This window comes from Pleurodeles waltl, chromosome 3_1 (genome assembly GCF_031143425.1).
Source record: "Pleurodeles waltl isolate 20211129_DDA chromosome 3_1, aPleWal1.hap1.20221129, whole genome shotgun sequence".
NCBI classification, from domain to species: domain Eukaryota; kingdom Metazoa; phylum Chordata; class Amphibia; order Caudata; family Salamandridae; genus Pleurodeles; species Pleurodeles waltl.
Window position 1 is genome coordinate 347,777,350 of NC_090440.1, and position 19,493 is coordinate 347,796,842.

General features: G+C 44.8%; 1 protein-coding gene across 3 annotated transcripts; it reads right to left on the reverse strand.

The window, feature by feature from the left end:
• Nucleotides 1-224: 224 nt before the first annotated feature.
• MYEF2 (myelin expression factor 2) lies at nucleotides 225-11,743 on the reverse strand. 3 transcript variants are annotated; one of them, XM_069222493.1, is made up of 17 exons: nucleotides 11,487-11,743; nucleotides 10,360-10,565; nucleotides 9,265-9,317; nucleotides 8,308-8,315; nucleotides 8,133-8,226; nucleotides 7,687-7,878; nucleotides 7,211-7,364; nucleotides 6,687-6,736; nucleotides 6,535-6,598; nucleotides 5,622-5,720; nucleotides 5,495-5,539; nucleotides 5,337-5,408; nucleotides 4,908-5,006; nucleotides 3,720-3,788; nucleotides 2,495-2,682; nucleotides 2,366-2,417; nucleotides 227-630 (listed from the first exon to the last, which is right to left on the reverse strand). In XM_069222493.1, exons 1-17 carry the CDS (start codon nucleotides 11,636-11,638, stop codon nucleotides 467-469), a joined length of 1,761 nt encoding a protein of 586 aa, XP_069078594.1. In that variant the 5' UTR covers nucleotides 11,639-11,743; the 3' UTR covers nucleotides 227-466. The 3 variants fall into 3 exon arrangements, with proteins under 3 accessions (XP_069078593.1, XP_069078592.1, XP_069078594.1); XM_069222492.1 differs by lacking the exons at nucleotides 8,308-8,315; nucleotides 9,265-9,317; nucleotides 10,360-10,565; nucleotides 11,487-11,743 and adding an exon at nucleotides 5,141-5,257 and having other exon boundaries at nucleotides 225-630; nucleotides 8,133-8,262; XM_069222491.1 differs by lacking the exons at nucleotides 8,308-8,315; nucleotides 9,265-9,317; nucleotides 10,360-10,565; nucleotides 11,487-11,743 and adding an exon at nucleotides 5,141-5,257 and having other exon boundaries at nucleotides 225-630; nucleotides 5,337-5,411; nucleotides 8,133-8,262.
• Nucleotides 11,744-19,493: the final 7,750 nt, after the last annotated feature.

A 19,493-nucleotide genomic window follows, 5' to 3' on the forward strand; every position in this document is an offset into this window, starting at 1 on the left:
TGAGCAGTGTCTCCCCCTCAGTGACTGAGGGGACATGACAATGTGCAGAGGAGGATCTCCATTACAGATACTGGATTTACACCTGCCTTCGATCATTCTTACCAGGAATTGATATCAAATTAGTTTGTACACTTATTTACAACAGAAAGTACCTTTGTCAAAATGTCCTTTTTATATGAAGCATTGTTTGGCAAACAGAATAAAGCAAGCTCTTAAACAGACACTTAACAGTGAGAAATGACTTTTATTAAAAACAGTATATCCATTCATATAAACTGAATGACCACAGGGACGCCGCCTTAAAAACCAAACTTAGTAAGGATTAACAAATTACAGTATATAAAAACTATATACTGTTGAGGCTGGTGGGACTTAAGTTACAGCTCTAAGCATACACTTACTAAAATGATTTACTAGGAGAAATGCTAAACAAATATAGGAATGTTCTTTGAAATTAAAGTGATGATTATGCATTTCGATCCATGCGCACATCAATCTCTCTGCCATTGATCTTTATGCCGTTCATTATCCTACATGCCTTTTCAGCTGTTTCTGGAGAATCAAACCGGACTGTCCCACACCCTTTAGATTTTCCATTTTCCATTTTAATTTCTGCAAACATCACATGCCCTGAAAGTCAAAAAGAGCAACGATCAACAAAAGGACCAAACATTTTTAAAACGCAAATGTAGTGATACCAAATCATGCGACTGCTATCAAACTCTGTGCGCCCATGTAAGAGGTGCTGTTGAATGGAGCACAAACTTTTTGCTTTGCGGGTGTTCTGACTTGAAGTCAGAAGACAGTGACTTTTTTTTTTTTTAAATCAGGCATTCTTCTCTAAACGTACAGTGTTCCACACCCACTTAACACGCTAGTAAGACTGAGCAAAAGGTGGATGCCAGTTTTGATTCTAGACCTGGAGAGGCAGATCGGATAAGAATTTTTTTAATTTAACTTGATTAGACCTCTTTTTCAGAAATCTTAGCACAAAGGACAACCCCACTGAAGCTGCAGTGAACAAAAAGTATGAAAAAGCACTCCTGGCAACAGGAGAGCAGGCCTTAATTATAAACAAAATCAATTTGCAATCTTTGAAATCAACCAAGGCTGGTGAACTTGGGACTAATTCAAAACTGATGCAGCTGAAAAGTGTGTGTGTGTGGGGGGGGGGGGGGGGGGAATCAGCTTGTACATTAGTCTCCTTCAAGAAAGATAAGAGTGGAGTCAACAGGACCCACCAGCCATCACCCTTGGAACATTAAACTACTGTTACACTAATAAGTTACAATTAGGGTTATGTTTTCATTATGCTTATATCCATGGCACCGTTTGACAAATCTTCAGGAAACTTACAAAACAAATCCACACCAAAAAAATAAAATACAAAAAAATTCTCCTCAGCTCCTAACTGCTAAGTGTTGGTGGAATCTGGCAGGCGAGGACAAAGAAAAACACCCTCCATATACATTTTCGGCTTGGGGGTCACCAGGGCCCTCAAGTGGCTTGGTGAGGGGAATTGCATGAATGGGTTGGACACGGCCATCTCCATGATGGTGCAATGCCATACACCCATGAAGTTAAGTGCCAGCTAAGAGGCTGAGGTGGGAGGGTTGGCTTTACATATGAATATATATATATATATATATATATATATATATATATATATATATATATATATATATATATATATACATATACATATACATATACACACATACACACAAACAAACTAGAAATTCACTGAAAAACACAAGGGTTGAAGTACCAGGTTGAGAATTTCAATGACTAACGTTTGAAACTCAACCAAGGAGCACTGAAATTCACCAGTTAAAAATTCAAGTAACTAACTTGTGCTGTAAGGTAAACTATAAAGTGCATACTCATAATGCACTGGTAAATTAACCCACCTATCACTGGCATGATCTATATCATTTAAATGAAGAAACAACTGAATAGCACTGGCACAAGGTAGTTACCTTAGGGCACGAGTTAATGACACGCGTTAATGACTTCAGAACTTTAGCATGTAAATGTGTTTTTTCAAGTTTAAAACGTTACCTTGTTACTGAAATTTTCACCCAACTAGAACGGTATTTAACGTTTGTGTGGATGCATTGGGCTGTTGACGTAATTGGGAAGGGAAATTAAACTGACAATTTAGAGACCTCGAAAAGGAACACAAGATACATAACGGTTCCCTTCTTTAAAGCACTCGAACTTTAGCCAGTCATTTTAGTCATAAATTAGTGGTCCTATTTCTAATACTACTGTTCACCGGCACCTGAGGAAGTTAATCAGTTGCATGGTTCACCCAATGAAGAACAGACATTAAAAAGTAGCCACAACCAATCTGAGTACTCACCACACTGATTGAATTTTTCCTTCAGTTTTGGCCACGTCAAATCAAACGGAAGCTAGAATAGAAATAATATGTTTAAAGAAGAGTATGCTAAATTTACGAACACTAATTTTCAACCAAGTTATCACTTACATTTCGCACGAATATTTGGCATCCCTTTGTGCCTGCTCGATCCCTTTTTCCACTTCCTATCTGATTAGCATTAAATCCGCCAAATCCTCTATCCATGTCTAGGCCAGCTCCCATTCGATCAAAGTTGGAAGCCATGCGATCCATTCCCATGCCCACTGCCATGTTATTCATTGCACCCATTCCACCACCTGTAAACAGACAATATGCCATTCAGCCTGGAATGTAAATACGGTTAGCCATACTGGGGTGAGGCAAATCTAAAAAACAAAGTCACAGCCAGCAACCCCCACTAGAAGAATGGGAGGGGGTCGAATTCAAGCTTAGAATGGGGACATTTAAGTACGACAGAAAAGTGGCAAAACTGCCTTCTGAGGGAAAACGTCTAAAGTAGGAAATGTCATGCAGCACTCAGGCCATAATGGAAAGCATGCACACTAAAAACAACTTTGGACTCAACTCTGCATTTAGATGTCAGCATCACGAAGTCAAGGCAACAGGTAAAAACACAATTTGCATGGCTGAAAGTGGCCAGTTTGTACATCCACACAAGCTCTGAACAAGGATAATTCCTATTGCCAGATGGAGTTCGACGCAAGGGGACTTGTACTGGAGTTTACAACTAAGGGAATGAACATGCAAATAGTCTATTTCACCCGTGCTTTCACAACTGAAAGCTGCAGATATTGGAAGAACGGAATTCAAGCATATGGTGATCTGTGGGTTTGTATGCAGTTTACCACTGCTTATATAAAAATTCCTTACAGATCAGCATTATTTCCTTTAAAGAAGATGAATAGGCTAACTCCCAATTAGTATTATAGCACATTTCGCTTCAGCGCGCCTAACATGTTCCTGACATGACATATCCATGTGTAAGTAAAGTACGTGGAGAGTGAGTGAAGGGCAATTTGACTATTTAAAAACCTAGAGCCAAAATACCAGGTAGTAAAGTGAAAAAAGAATCGTAGGAGTTGCACTAAAAATGACACAAATGCAGTTGCAAGGAGCCAACAAGAGAAAATTACAGGCATCCCAACTTCAGATAAAAGTGGCACTCGGCAGAGGTAAGAGAACATACTTCTGTTAAAGTTTCTGGGGCAGTGAATTATCGTCTAAAGGTCAGTAAGATGACTTGTCGGAGAAAGTTTACGCCTTCAAGTGAACGATGCATAGTAATAAAAAAATATGAATTCCAGTCTTGAAATTTAGCTTAAGGGTAGCTTACTCATTCCAGAGCCCACAGGCCCTATGCCAGAAGGTGTCATTCCTCCGAAGCCTCCAACCATTGCGCCAGCTGGGGAACAAAATGAAATTAACACTAGTTAAATGCAACATATCTGACAGTAAATATAACTGTAGTCATATAAAGAACAAGTAAATAGTTTCAATATTCACCCAGTAACATACAATAAAAATGAAAGCATCTGTATCAAAACCGAAGTCTGCAGCACAAAAGTAGGTAGGACGCAATGGAGAAAAAAAAACCTCACAACTTGTGCATTTGTTACAGGACTGTTCTTACTCGTTTCATCCCTACTTTTAGCCTATTTTATTGTCAAAATCTTCATGAGGCAGTTATCAAACTGTCTAAATGACATCACACCCTTGACAGCTCTAAACAACCACCTTTCACTGAATGTTAAGTCACTTGGATTCACCCTTGACAATCAACGGCAATTTCACGATCAAAGAACATGACACCAGTAGTCAAAATAATACAATGTAAGACTGCAGAATAAGTACAACAAACAAAGCAAGAAAGCATGCCTTTCAATCTAGGCACTCAGGATCATCATCATGTATTTATTAGGACCATCCTCAATTCTAATTTATTAAATTAGAATAGAAGAGCTGACTCGCCACATTAAAGAACAGTACATCACAGTGCATTAACCATCCACATCTCAGATTACTCTTCTATAGCCCGTTGCCTTTATGCTAGTTAGTGACTATGCACAGCGCTGCCTTTATTATATATAGATGCATACAACCCGACCATGATACAAATATAAATCTTAAGTTAGGCTAGTTGTGAGGCGTTTACAAAGCCACTTGCAAATAACACCGACATGCGGTCTAAATGTACACACCATTTTGGTAAACCGCAAATTGGCTACTTGAGGAACAGTAATCCCATCTAGGTTTATTTAAAAAGCAGACTGTGCAATCCACTCCATGCAAGAGGCATGACGTTCCTACCCTAGTACTCCGTTTAGTCAGGAAGTGGAGGGTTTATCGGGGTCTGCACGACCAGGTGCCTCGTAAATCTGACAACTTTCAACCATGATGCCTAGGCCATCTGCAGACAGGTTAAGATGCTACTTTATATCCAGTTTACTGCACCAGGAACACCCATCCGCCAAATCACACTGCATGTCAATAGATTAGAAATAACAATATTTGGTACTCGTACCCATTTGCCCAAATGAATCGTTAAAATTACGGTTCATTGTCATGTCTCCACGAGCGAAATCGCGATCCATAGTATTTCCCATTCCAGCACGATACATATCTATTACGTATAACAAAAAAAAGAAAAGATGAGAATACGCAGAAAGGCCAACATTTTGGGCACGAGTTTAATTCAATATGCTCACTACGCAAGCCCAGAAATGCAGACGTTGGCTATTTAACATTCCAGCTTACCTCCCATGCTGTTTGTCATGCCTCCCATGCCAGTTCCCATTCCTCCCATGCTGTTTGTCATGCCTCCACTCATGCCAATGCCCATATTCCCTCTGAAGTCATCCACACCACTCATTCCTATGCAATGGAGAAGTAAATGTTATAGTGGGAAGGGGAAGTAAGTGGCAATATAGTGTTTTTGTTTTTTTGTATTTACCTGACATTCTGTTGACTCCACCAAATCCGCCCATGTTATTCATTCCTTCCATTCCTCCAAACCCACCAACTCCTGCTGAATACAAGAAACCCTTATTTAAGAAACTCGTGGAGCAAACTAATTACTGACTGCAGAAACAAAATGCCATGTGATCTTACCTCCTCCCATTCTGTTCATTCCTCCAAAGCCTGGGGATCCCATTCCTTAAATGGTAAGCACATATATATAAATTATCTTCGATTACCATTGTGCTTAATTATGCAACTCAAACAAAATGATATTTACCTCCAGGGCCCATGTTTGCCATACCACTCGATGCACCCATGTGGGCATTTATAGGCTGTCCACCTGGTCCAAGACCCATGCCAATGCCCCCAAGGCCACCTGAAAAAAATAGCTTCTTTGTAAATCTACTTGACAAAATTTGTAACAAGCAAATCAATTTGCAATATTGAGGAGCCAAAGGCAATTAATAGCGACGCAACAAGAAAACTAGACGCAAGTCGCATGCTATGTAAATATACCAGACTAACGCTATTTACAATGGGAAACAATTAGAATGATTTCATCCAATTTGGCCCATCTAAAGTAAAGACACTGTTGTATGCTATCATCTACTCATTACTTTTCCGCTATGCTTTCTACAGCATACAAAATGACCAGGACATGTATGGAAAAAGGCAATGTGTTCTAATAGTCTATTACAGGCTACCCCAACGAGTAGATCCTGTTACTGCTAGCTCACCAGCTACCTGCAAGTATACTGGTTGAATTCGTGTGCACGCCAAAAACTTACTATTTAAGACGAAAAAGTATTTTTAGAATTCATTAGATGTGAGTGTTAAATCATATGGGAAGCCTTATTATTACTATTATTATTGTGCCAGGGACACTGCAGCTGTGGGGTAGCCAGCAGTAAATTGAAAAAGCTTTTTCACATTACTGCTGGTGACGCTACCCGATGCGTGAGGTGATCACTGTTGGTAATCTTGCATATATGATGGCCACCACCGTAATATTACCGGATTGGGTCACTATCACATTAGTGGCTCTTACTTCACAGAACATAAGTAGCTCTAATTAAACAAAAGGTTGGAGATCTGTGGTCTACAGCCGCTGCTTGTAACTGTGCTGCCTATTTAGTACATAAAGGGTCTGTGAAATTACTAACCACTGAAATAAGAAACGTTTAACTCACGTGGCAACTGTGGCGTTTTACTATCAGCCATGCGGAAGTCATCCTGGGGGATTGATTTATCATCCTATTGAGAATGGATGGGTGCAAGATTAACTTTGTTTCCAATAAGTCAGCTGAAACAAACGCAATGTAACACGATTCGATTAACTTACCATTTTCACATGCATTGGCCTGTCGAATAAGAATTGTCCATTGAACATGGCTAAAGAAGAGTTAAGGGAAACTTCACAGCAAGTGAAAGACGACGCTTTACTCACAACTGAAGACTGCAAACGAAACTATGCAACCGAGTGGAGAAAGGCGGCCAAAGCATAAGCACGGACCAAAAATCAACAGCAGCTCCTGGTGCCACATACCACTCGACAAAGGCGTGACCCAACTCAATAAGCAGAGCACCTAGGGTGGAGATGCAGTAGTTAATAGGAACGCACCTTAGACACTGATCAGATCGAGTAGCCTGGCGCCATGTGATAAACAGCAGTCTCAAAAAGTAATTGAATAATTAGGATGAAAGGTCAAAAAGAAAAACGAAGCAAGCTAAATGTGTATTACAGAGCAGCTGACATTTTTAGCAAGTACCAATACAAGCACCCCCCACCAGAATAAAAGTGAGATTGGGAGAACTAAGTATTTTATATAGTTTCACCTCAAGTGCATAAATTACTCAAAAGGATACAGATGGCTTGAACGGCTTCTAGTGCTTGTTCAAACGTGACTGTGCCCATTCCACGACTCTTGCCGTCTTGGTCTTCCTTTATATCTGCTCGTTTCACAGTCCCTGCCATGCTAAACACCTCTTTCAATTTCTTCCATCCAACTTTAAAATCGAGCTGAAAAACACAATTGTGTCATCATTATGCACCAACATAAATGTTGCCCACAGCCATGGGGTGTGGGTGATATTAGCAACAAAAAGCACACACCCCTTCTGCCACGAATAACCCACTTCCTTCGGCAGGAAGGTCGGAGGATGCCTAGCAACTCAGGACATATATACGGATAAAACACAAGAAAAAGAATCTGCTAAACAGCACCACTATCACAATGAACCTTCGTGCGACATAGTCAAATTTTCAAAAGTTGTCTAAAGGATGCCTGTTCCGTAGCACAGGAGACATACATAGTTGAGGGTCTTCATTACATCGCACTTACATTTGCAACAAAAACTGTGGTTCCGAGCCGACCAGCCTGCAAAGAGTTTATGATCTCTGGAGGTATGTTGGGATTATTCACAATAGAAGGTGGTAAATTCATCATTCCCGGTCGGACATCCGCACTGTGTCCTGCTGAGAATCCTCCTCCGCTACGGCTTAAAGCACGGCGAGCATGTTCCCCTTCAAAATCCTATAAAGGAAAAAAAGGTATATATGTATCACCAACCGGCGGTCGAGTATTTTACAATACTCGAAATGCGACAAGTCTTATTAAAAGTACATATTAAAAGAATACTCCTTCCCTTTATAAAAAAAAAAAAAAAAAAAAAAAAAAAAAAAAAAAGGGAAGGGGGGGCTGAGTAGTAAACTAGCAAAATGACAAGTTAATAAATGGCATGGTTGGACCCACTTTTAGTGACAGGCCTTACCAATCAAGGGCCTTACCTCTTTAATGTTCAACGGTCTTCCACTAAGATCATGCTTGGCCATAACTTCCACCGCTTTTTTGACGAACTCTGCATCTTTGAACTCAACCACACTGCAGAAAACAAAATGTATGTAAAACAATAGAACATGCAAAAAACTTACATATATAAATATATTTATATTGGCCACTTACCCACAACCCTACAGCAAGTGATATTTCCGAATACATGTAAAGAAATAAAACAAATTAGTAAGCGAATATTTTCATACATAATAGGTCATAACAATGTACATGCCTCCACATTTAATTAAGCTAACCCTGCCTTCTTAAAGCAGTCAGCTGCATGTAAACAACTGCCAATAGAGAGTGGCTGCCCACAAGCTGGATGGCAGCTTACTGGCGTGCAGAGATGCAGGAGCAGCATACTAGTTTGACTTTTGTAAAATAAATATGTACTGGGGACAGCAACATTTGTGTTATCGATAGTCATGGAAATACTGTGCCATTTGGCAACATGCACAAGAAGCAAAAGCACTGGCATGTGAGTTTTATGTAGGCTGTGTTACACAGCAAACAGGTAATTCCCAGGGCAGTTTATCGTGTCTTTTAGTGGCACAAAAATACTTCTATGGATGGGTGGCTTCAAAAGATCTTTAAGAAAAGCATATGATTTATACGTTAAAATCGGTCTTAAATACCTTCCAAATATATTTATCCTTCCAAGTCGGCAAGCAGCAGAACCTGACAACACCATTTCATTAAAAAAAAATAGAACTTGTCTATTGATCCACAGCACTATCGTGTGCAGCTCTGCAAACTGCTTGGAGGATACCAAAAGTACAACATTGCACTACCTGAAATTGACCATTCAGTATAGTGTTGAAAATCCAGAAGACAAATTCAAATTACAAGATCGAACACCTAGTTTAGGTTTCTAAAAGGGGACAGAGTTTGCAAAATAGGGTACCTTCAGCCTGCCGGTTAAATTTTAACTAACATCCAATTATTTTACAGTGCAGGGATCCAAGATCTTCCATACACAAACAGTAAAATGAAACTTACTTTCCAAAACTGGTACAGATATAATGCAAAAATAAAACTGCTGAGGAAGTTTAAAACCTCAAACAGGTTGTTGCCCACGGCACTTACCCTTGATTTTCCTTCAGCATCCTTAAAGAGCTCCACGTATGTAACCTCACCAACTACATAAGACATACAAAGGGAAAATACCAAGAAACAATGCATTTAAAAACACCAGCATCTCTTTACTGTGCCCAATGCACAACTCTACAAAGAACCTATTTTTCACCAACAATAAAAACATACCAGATGACAATGGCTACATAATTCAACCAATTCAAAAACGTAGCAGCCACATACTCAATAGCAATACACAACTATAACCCAATTCATACTACAAAATCAAATTTCGGCCACCACGATTGTGATATTACAAAAAAATCAGCGGCCATTTATCCTCATTTTGAAACAATTATATATAGCACGTTTCATTGACGTGTCATCTCAAGCACAACAGCTGTTTTAAGGTGACTTTCTACCTGAATGAATTCAATCTTGAAAAAGTTTACCTTCAATATAAAAACAAATTTACAAGCCAAATGTTCACAGCAGGCAACACTTTCTAAAATTCGGTAATAAAAACCAGTCAAATAGTCATGTCACCTTACAACAGATACACCAAGCACAATTTCTCACATAACTGCCTTACACAATATACAGTTGTTGACGTTGATAAAGTCCCAATAAGTGGGACATCATAATTTCGTTATTCTGCCAAGACTATGCGTATACAATGTATAAACAAGGTAGCGGCTTTTCAGGAATCAAAGAACAGCAATAAGCAGTTGTAGTAATAATGTACCACCGGAGAGCGTATTAACAGTGTGCAATGCAGACAACTTCAATTCCAACGCCAATGTTCTACCAAGGAGGTACAGGCAGCGTCTGAAGGACATCCGTAATAGCGTACACTGGATATTAGAATTGCCAATAAAAATGACCTACAAAAGAACCATTTTGGAAGCATGGCGGCATGCATGTGCCAATCTATATAAGTAGTGTTCAGCAGAAGAGCACTAACACTTTACCACTGCTCCTCAGCAATGCTGGTTGTCTTTGATGAAAAGGGGGAGGGGAGGGGGGAGTGGGAGTAAAAGTAATTTTAATAGTAAAATATATATATATTTTTTTTAAAACACTGTTGTCACGGTTAGTTCGAGTTACCTTTGTCTCTCATGATGTCTTTGATTGCTTGCCATTTCATGTCATATGGGATATTACTAATAAATACTCTGTTGCGTCCCTGCCCCTTTCGGTCACCAGAGCCAGATCCTCGGTCCTTTTGGTACGGCTGAAATCTGTTTCCTTTCCTAGAGCCGGTAGATTTTTCCTTCAGTTCCGACTTCTCTTTAACTTGCTCTTCAGATTCGCTAGTTTTAATTAAAAAAAGGAACACAATTAGATGTATCTAGTGCCAAACTCTGCGCACATGTATTTGATATAACCAAATATGACGCATCATAAGGAACTTACTACAGCCTACTTTACGATAGAGGCAGCGGTGGATTGCGGTTAGGCCACTAGCCAACTAAATATATGCCCTAAAACAAATAACTGACAAAACAGCGGTACCCTCGCTAATCCAACTAGATTATAATATACCTACTCTTGTAAACCATACAGCGCTTAATAATATTCAAACTAGAAGACGATTTAATGCGTGGCGAGGTATTCTAATGGAGATTTGTCGTATAGAAGAACCTTTGGGAGTCGCCATTATTACAAACCCCGGAAGTACTACTGCCATTTGCGGTACAAAGCTAGATCTCGAGGTTCAAAGTAGTCCCGCAGACATGTTCCATCGCCTCGCTGCTCTAAACGATTTGATCCAACTGAGAACTAAATTGATTCCGGACCTTGTCAGTTTTACGAACCAGAACGCGTAAAAATAATTCGCACTGAACACTGCATTTCCATTACTTCAAGTGCGCGCACGCTTCCTCAGCCCGCTTCAACTGAATACGGGTGGCCCACAAGTAGGGTACAAACCTGCACGGAGCGTTACAAAGACCGTACAAGCATCTACAGAACTCCGGTCACCACCCTCAGGGGAGCCAGAGGATGCGAAATCACTAACAAGAACGAGACCCACTTCGTTTCCTCTGAAGGCCTCACATTCGACAGCACATTTTTTGAGGCCTACTAATCTTACGTAACCACCGCCTGTACGGCGGATCAACCCCTTATTTAGTGAATGATTATCCGTGCTAATAGGTCACCCCTACATTGTATTCGCGCGTCTACCCAGCGAGGACTGCCTAACAGTCTAAAAGACAATAGCTAGGCCGTACGCTTGAACGCCATTGGAATCGCCGTTCTCCTCCGCCGGTTGGTCGTCGCAGTTGTTGACCTCCTCGCTGCCATGCTCTTGCTGAGGATCCTCTTCCTGGGCCCCTTGTGCTTCAACGGCTTCCTGCGCCTCGTCCCGGTCCATGTCTTCCATCGTAACGTGCACCTAGATTTCACGAAGGCTTCCAAAGCAAACAGGCCGCTCTGGCTGCACCGTTGGAAAGAACCGGTGCGTCGGGCTGCAGCGGTTGTCGTCACAGACCACTTCTCGCGAGAAGAGGCGTATTCTTTAATTTAGCATGAACATTGAAAAAGGACTAAAAAGCAACGAGGCCTGTTATCAAGGTGGCTTTTAATCATGCTTCTTTCCTACTATTGTTACTGTACCGATATATGGAAAGTAAGCGTTATTATAAGTATACCTTCATGTGAATGGCAGAAATAATTTAAATATTATATTCTACACATTTTATTCATTTTAAATATTCCATTGCCGAGTAAAACATGTCGCCATGCTTATTATTATTATTTTTTTTTTTACTCTATAAAGGCTAGGTTATATTCCGGGAGGGAAGCCTTCCAGTGGGAATGTGTTGCACAAACGGCAATGTTTCTATGCTAAGATGGCTAACTCATAGCACAGGTATAGTCCATCTTCTACAATTGCACATAAGAACGCGCGGGGTGGGTAAAAGAGGCAGTACAGGGGAAGATATGTAAATTAGAATGCCCGCGGAAAAGTGCGTAATGGACAACGGTGGCCATTTTAGGGCTGCATTATCTACACCTAAAGAAACGCTCGCAACAAAATATTTAAAGTCATTTTTTGTTTAAGACTGAGCAGTCATAACTGAGAGGTCCGGTTTAATATATGACCCTAAAACAAATAATGTTTCCAGTACTAAGTTCAGGCTCTTTGAAGATGTACCTCTCAGTTGTTTTAAAATGGCGGTTGGGTCCTGTGCATGTTTTTTTTTTTTTTTTTAATTGTTAGTAGGGGGCTAGGTAAAACTGGTGGATCTGTGGGTGCTGCAAATTGCCGGCACCAGGACCTATTTCTTAGTGTAACCGACACGAGTTGCCTGCTTGAGTTTGATGGACAGCTCCCTGAATGATGTTGTTAACTCGACTGAAGGTGGGATTCACCTGTGACACGCAGTAGTGTGTACGAAGTTTGTCTAAGCAGTGGTGCGCAACTAAAACATTAGGACGATCAACCCTGTTTCGTCTGTTTATCTTTGAATTTAGTTCTGGTTATGAATAATATATTTTATGAAATCAATGCAAATCTTCCTATTCTAGATTCGTGACATAAATCGCTACATGTTTCAGGCAGACACCCTTCTTCAGGAGGCCAGTCATCTATCTACAAGTAGTTAACTAAATATTTTATTGCCTCTCAACTGAAACTCGCTTTTTAGGGTCGAGCATGCGTCTCGCTTGCCAGACTGTTGTGTTCAATAGGGCTTGGAACCCTCCTGTTGCTCACCATTTGTTGGTTTGTGTGGCACTCTTCTTTACAGCCTCACAATTAGTCAAGGCACACCTGCCATGATATCCGTTTCTCTGTGTGGAACAGGGATTAGGCGCTAACTGATTCAACTTAACTAGTGCCAGTCTGTTGCACTTGATGTGATCAAGGTACTATTTGTTCTTTTTAGGTCTAGCCTGCGTCGCATGTGCTTGCGCATGCGTTTCGCTTGCAAGACGCTTTTGGAGTTAGAAAAGGGCTCGGAGCCCCGTCCATGTCACGTCACTGTCTTTCATTGGTTCGTGGGCTTGCCTGTTAAAATCTGCTTGCTTTCGTTAGTGGAAGGCACATATACCTCATGCCTTTTCCAGTGGTTAGCCCTCCTCGAGCGCAGCGTGATTTCGCTTGGCAGAAGTCGAGCGCTTTGCATAACATCAACCCTGTTACATAGTTATTTGCACTTTTGCCGGTTACGTAGATAATTGCAGTTTAGCCAATAGGTTTCACTATGAGTGAACTGTAGCAGCGCGATCGCGCTGTTTTTTTCCATTCAATGTGGCAAGAAAAATCTGGTTGGGAGTTTACAACTGCTAATAGCTGTAACTTGGGGGAAATGCGAGACCCTATTAAATTGCAAATGCTTGTTAACTTATAGTGCCCGGCAAACAAAAGGCTTGTGACTGGCAAAAACGTGCCCAGCAGGACAAACACATTTGCGAAGTTTCATTTTTTAAAGCTAATTTTTTTTATTTTTCCATGTCCTCTTGTCTCAGTTGGGCACTGTCATCAAAAGATGACAATGAACTTGTTTTATCGTCATGAGGCCCATTTTCCATTAAAATTCTTAGCAGTCCTTGCTGTACATCCAAAATAACGTTTATTTCTGCCTCCTTTAAAACTAGAATTCATAGGTTGCAGCAAGGGTTTATTTTTTAAAACTTTGTTGGTCACTTTGGTGCTTTGACTAAACGAAGATTTGTTCTGCCAGATAGTATCTGCAGAGCTGCTCAGTTGCCCCATCGTACCATAAACATACAAAACATGAAAACCATTTATACAACCAGAATGCGTATGCTTGGTCCCAAAATACAAAGGGGAATCGATTCTAAGTTGCAATCTAAAAAGCCTACAAAGTCCTGACTGGGGAAGCATCACAGGTTGTTGTCTTTCAGTGGCAAGTGAGTGTGACACAATTGTCTGCTTTCTGTTTTTTTGTAACCAGGGTGGGTGGGTCTGGTGAAGCTATCTCAAGGGTAGGTCGCTCCCCCTGCCGCTGCAGCTCCTCCAAGTTCCCGAGTTCCTGTGTTCCTGAGACCCACCTAACTGTAAGTACCCCCCTCCTCCCAGCCCCTCGCCCTGCCCCGCGCCACTCACCTTCTCTTCTGCTCCTGCTTCTTTTCCTCCTCTCTGTCTCTCCCTCCTCGCTCCCCCTCTGCAATCTTCTTCTGTGTTCTTCTGTTCTTCTGTTCTTCCCTTCTGTTCTTCTGTGTTCTTCCGGTCTTCTGTGTTCTTCTTCTCTGTTCTTCTCTGTGCTTCTGTGTTCTTCTTCTCGGTTCTTCTGTGTTCTTCTCTGTTCTTCTCTGTTCTTCTCTGTTCTTCTCTGTTCTTCTGTGTTCTTCTCTGTTCTTCTCTGTTCTTCTCTGTTCTTCTCTGTTCTTCTGCTCTTCTGTGCTTCTGTTCTTCTGTCTTCTGCTCTTCTGCTCTTCTGTCTTCTGTTCTTCTGTCTTCTGTTCTCCTGTCTTCTGTTCTCCTGTCTTCGGCTCTTCTACCTCCTCCGTCTTCTTCCCCCGAGCCTGCCCTCCTGCTCCTTCCTCATCCCCCTCCCTCACTCGCCTCCCCCTCTCTCACCCCTAGCTAACCCGTTCGCTATCTACCTCCCTCACTCCTCCTATCTTCCTATCTCTCTAGCTCCCTATCTCACTATCTAACTCCCCCACTCTCCACCTCCTCCTACCTACCTATCTGTCTATCTATCTATTTCCCTATCTATCGACTTCTCTATCTATTTTCTCTATCTATTTCTCTATCTCTCCCCCCCTCCCGCCACCCCCTCTACTACCTATCTCCCTATCCTCTCACTCTACCTCTCTCCCTCACCCACCTCTACAACCCCCCCTCCCCTATCTTCACAACCCTACTCCTATCTCTCTCCCTAATCTCCAAACCTCCTAACACTCACCCTCCTCCACCCTAAACCCCCTCCCCCAGCTCCTCTCACTCTACCTGTCCCCCCCCCTCCCTCGCGCTTTCCCGCCGCGACCTCCTGCACGCCCCCGCCCCCCAGCTCCCATTCGCCCCCAGCTGACCCCTCCCCCCCCCTCCTACCTCTTATGGCGGCCGCTGCGCGACAGTGGTAGCGACCCTTGACCCAAGGGTAGGTCGCTCCCCCTGCCGCTGCAGCTCCTCCAAGTTCCCGAGTTCCTGTGTTCCTGAGACCCACCTAACTGTAAGTACCCCCCTCCTCCCAGCCCCTCGCCCTGCCCCGCGCCACTCACCTTCTCTTCTGCTCCTGCTTCTTTTCCTCCTCTCTGTCTCTCCCTCCTCGCTCCCCCTCTGCAATCTTCTTCTGTGTTCTTCTGTTCTTCTGTTCTTCCCTTCTGTTCTTCTGTGTTCTTCCGGTCTTCTGTGTTCTTCTTCTCTGTTCTTCTCTGTGCTTCTGTGTTCTTCTTCTCGGTTCTTCTGTGTTCTTCTCTGTTCTTCTCTGTTCTTCTCTGTTCTTCTCTGTTCTTCTCTGTTCTTCTGTGTTCTTCTCTGTTCTTCTGTGTTCTTCTCTGTTCTTCTCTGTTCTTCTCTGTTCTTCTCTGTTCTTCTGCTCTTCTGTGCTTCTGTTCTTCTGCTCTTCTGTCTTCTGTTCTTCTGTCTTCTGTTCTCCTGTCTTCTGTTCTCCTGTCTTCGGCTCTTCTACCTCCTCCGTCTTCTTCCCCCGAGCCTGCCCTCCTGCTCCTTCCTCATCCCCCTCCCTCACTCGCCTCCCCCTCTCTCACCCCTAGCTAACCCGTTCGCTATCTACCTCCCTCACTCCTCCTATCTTCCTATCTCTCTAGCTCCCTATCTCACTATCTAACTCCCCCACTCTCCACCTCCTCCTACCTACCTATCTGTCTATCTATCTATTTCCCTATCTATCGACTTCTCTATCTATTTTCTCTATCTATTTCTCTATCTCTCCCCCCCTCCCGCCACCCCCTCTACTACCTATCTCCCTATCCTCTCACTCTACCTCTCTCCCTCACCCACCTCTACAACCCCCCCTCCCCTATCTTCACAACCCTACTCCTATCTCTCTCCCTAATCTCCAAACCTCCTAACACTCACCCTCCTCCACCCTAAACCCCCTCCCCCAGCTCCTCTCACTCTACCTGTCCCCCCCCCTCCCTCGCGCTTTCCCGCCGCGACCTCCTGCACGCCCCCGCCCCCCAGCTCCCATTCGCCCCCAGCTGACCCCTCCCCCCCCCTCCTACCTCTTATGGCGGCCGCTGCGCGACAGTGGTAGCGACCCTTGACCCAAGGGTAGGTCGCTCCCCCTGCCGCTGCAGCTCCTCCAAGTTCCCGAGTTCCTGTGTTCCTGAGACCCACCTAACTGTAAGTACCCCCCTCCTCCCAGCCCCTCGCCCTGCCCCGCGCCACTCACCTTCTCTTCTGCTCCTGCTTCTTTTCCTCCTCTCTGTCTCTTCCTCCTCGCTCCCCCTCTGCAATCTTCTTCTGTGTTCTTCTGTTCTTCTGTTCTTCCCTTCTGTTCTTCTGTGTTCTTCCGGTCTTCTGTGTTCTTCTTCTCTGTTCTTCTCTGTGCTTCTGTGTTCTTCTTCTCGGTTCTTCTGTGTTCTTCTGTGTTCTTCTCTGTTCTTCTCTGTTCTTCTGTGTTCTTCTCTGTTCTTCTCTGTTCTTCTCTGTTCTTCTCTGTTCTTCTCTGTTCTTCTGCTCTTCTGTGCTTCTGTTCTTCTCTCTTCTGCTCTTCTGCTCTTCTGTCTTCTGTTCTTCTGTCTTCTGTTCTCCTGTCTTCTGTTCTCCTGTCTTCGGCTCTTCTACCTCCTCCGTCTTCTTCCCCCGAGCCTGCCCTCCTGCTCCTTCCTCATCCCCCTCCCTCACTCGCCTCCCCCTCTCTCACCCCTAGCTAACCCGTTCGCTATCTACCTCCCTCACTCCTCCTATCTTCCTATCTCTCTAGCTCCCTATCTCACTATCTAACTCCCCCACTCTCCACCTCCTCCTACCTACCTATCTGTCTATCTATCTATTTCCCTATCTATCGACTTCTCTATCTATTTTCTCTATCTATTTCTCTATCTCTCCCCCCCTCCCGCCACCCCCTCTACTACCTATCTCCCTATCCTCTCACTCTACCTCTCTCCCTCACCCACCTCTACAACCCCCCCTCCCCTATCTTCACAACCCTACTCCTATCTCTCTCCCTAATCTCCAAACCTCCTAACACTCACCCTCCTCCACCCTAAACCCCCTCCCCCAGCTCCTCTCACTCTACCTGTCCCCCCCCCTCCCTCGCGCTTTCCCGCCGCGACCTCCTGCACGCCCCCGCCCCCCAGCTCCCATTCGCCCCCAGCTGACCCCTCCCCCCCCCTCCTACCTCTTATGGCGGCCGCTGCGCGACAGTGGTAGCGACCCTTGACCCAAGGGTAGGTCGCTCCCCCTGCCGCTGCAGCTCCTCCAAGTTCCCGAGTTCCTGTGTTCCTGAGACCCACCTAACTGTAAGTACCCCCCTCCTCCCAGCCCCTCGCCCTGCCCCGCGCCACTCACCTTCTCTTCTGCTCCTGCTTCTTTTCCTCCTCTCTGTCTCTCCCTCCTCGCTCCCCCTCTGCAATCTTCTTCTGTGTTCTTCTGTTCTTCTGTTCTTCCCTTCTGTTCTTCTGTGTTCTTCCGGTCTTCTGTGTTCTTCTTCTCTGTTCTTCTCTGTGCTTCTGTGTTCTTCTTCTCGGTTCTTCTGTGTTCTTCTCTGTTCTTCTCTGTTCTTCTCTGTTCTTCTGTGTTCTTCTCTGTTCTTCTCTGTTCTTCTCTGTTCTTCTCTGTTCTTCTCTGTTCTTCTGCTCTTCTGTGCTTCTGTTCTTCTGTCTTCTGCTCTTCTGCTCTTCTGCTCTTCTGTCTTCTGTTCTTCTGTCTTCTGTTCTCCTGTCTTCTGTTCTCCTGTCTTCGGCTCTTCTACCTCCTCCGTCTTCTTCCCCCGAGCCTGCCCTCCTGCTCCTTCCTCATCCCCCTCCCTCACTCGCCTCCCCCTCTCTCACCCCTAGCTAACCCGTTCGCTATCTACCTCCCTCACTCCTCCTATCTTCCTATCTCTCTAGCTCCCTATCTCACTATCTAACTCCCCCACTCTCCACCTCCTCCTACCTACCTATCTGTCTATCTATCTATTTCCCTATCTATCGACTTCTCTATCTATTTTCTCTATCTATTTCTCTATCTCTCCCCCCCTCCCGCCACCCCCTCTACTACCTATCTCCCTATCCTCTCACTCTACCTCTCTCCCTCACCCACCTCTACAACCCCCCCTCCCCTATCTTCACAACCCTACTCCTATCTCTCTCCCTAATCTCCAAACCTCCTAACACTCACCCTCCTCCACCCTAAACCCCCTCCCCCAGCTCCTCTCACTCTACCTGTCCCCCCCCCCTCCCTCGCGCTTTCCCGCCGCGACCTCCTGCACGCCCCCGCCCCCCAGCTCCCATTCGCCCCCAGCTGACCCCTCCCCCCCCCTCCTACCTCTTATGGCGGCCGCTGCGCGACTGCGCAGCGGGCGCGCGCAGCGGGCACGCCGCTGGCGTGCCGGAGGCGCGCCAGAGGCAAGCCCGTCTGCGCCCGTCCGCGCCTGGCCCGCGCCCAGCGCCACGACCCCTGGTCCCCAGCTCCCCCAAGCCCCGCTGATCCGCTACGACCCCACCACCCTCCACGCCCTCAACCCAGGGCGCTCCAAAACCTGCTTCCTAGCTCACCCCAAACGCACCCATGGACCCTTCGCCTGCAACTCCTGCAAACGCATCTTCCACCACGCAACTACCACGACCACAAGCCCACGCGCCATCAACCACCTCAAGTGCATCCTGGTCAACGCTCGTTCCGTCCACAAGCACGCCGTTGAACTTTGGGACCTCCTGGACTCCACAGCCCCGGACGTCGCCTTCATCACGGAGACATGGATGAACGCCTCCTCTGCTCCAGACATCGCTACCCGCCATCCCCGAAGGCTACAAGATCTCCAGAAAAGACCGCACCAACCAAGTAGGAGGAGGTGTCGCCATCATCTTCAAAGACTCCATCAGCGTCACCACCTCCACCGAAGACCCCCCCCTCGCCGCTGAACACCTGCATTTTCAGATTCGCACCGACCCAAGGACCACCCTCAGAGGATCCCTCGTCTACCGTCCTCCCGGACCTCGCGCCTCTTTCAGCGACGCCATCGCCGACTTCATCTCCCCGCACGCCCTCGCCTCACCGGACTACATCCTCCTAGGCGACCTCAACTTCCATCTGGAACAAAACAACGACCCCAACACCACCACCCTGCTCGACAACCTCGCCAACCTCGGCC

Coding starts and splice junctions, on each gene's coding strand:
- MYEF2 (XM_069222493.1), bottom strand. CDS start 11,638: ATGGAAGACATGGACCGGGACGAGGCGCAGGAAGCCGTTGAAGCACAA. Junction 3,789..4,907: donor CGATTCATTTGGGCAAATGG/GTACGAGTACCA, acceptor TTTGTTCCCCAG/CTGGCGCAATGGTTGGAGGC. Junction 2,418..2,494: donor GCCAAATATTCGTGCGAAAT/GTAAGTGATAAC, acceptor TTTCTATTCTAG/CTTCCGTTTGATTTGACGTG.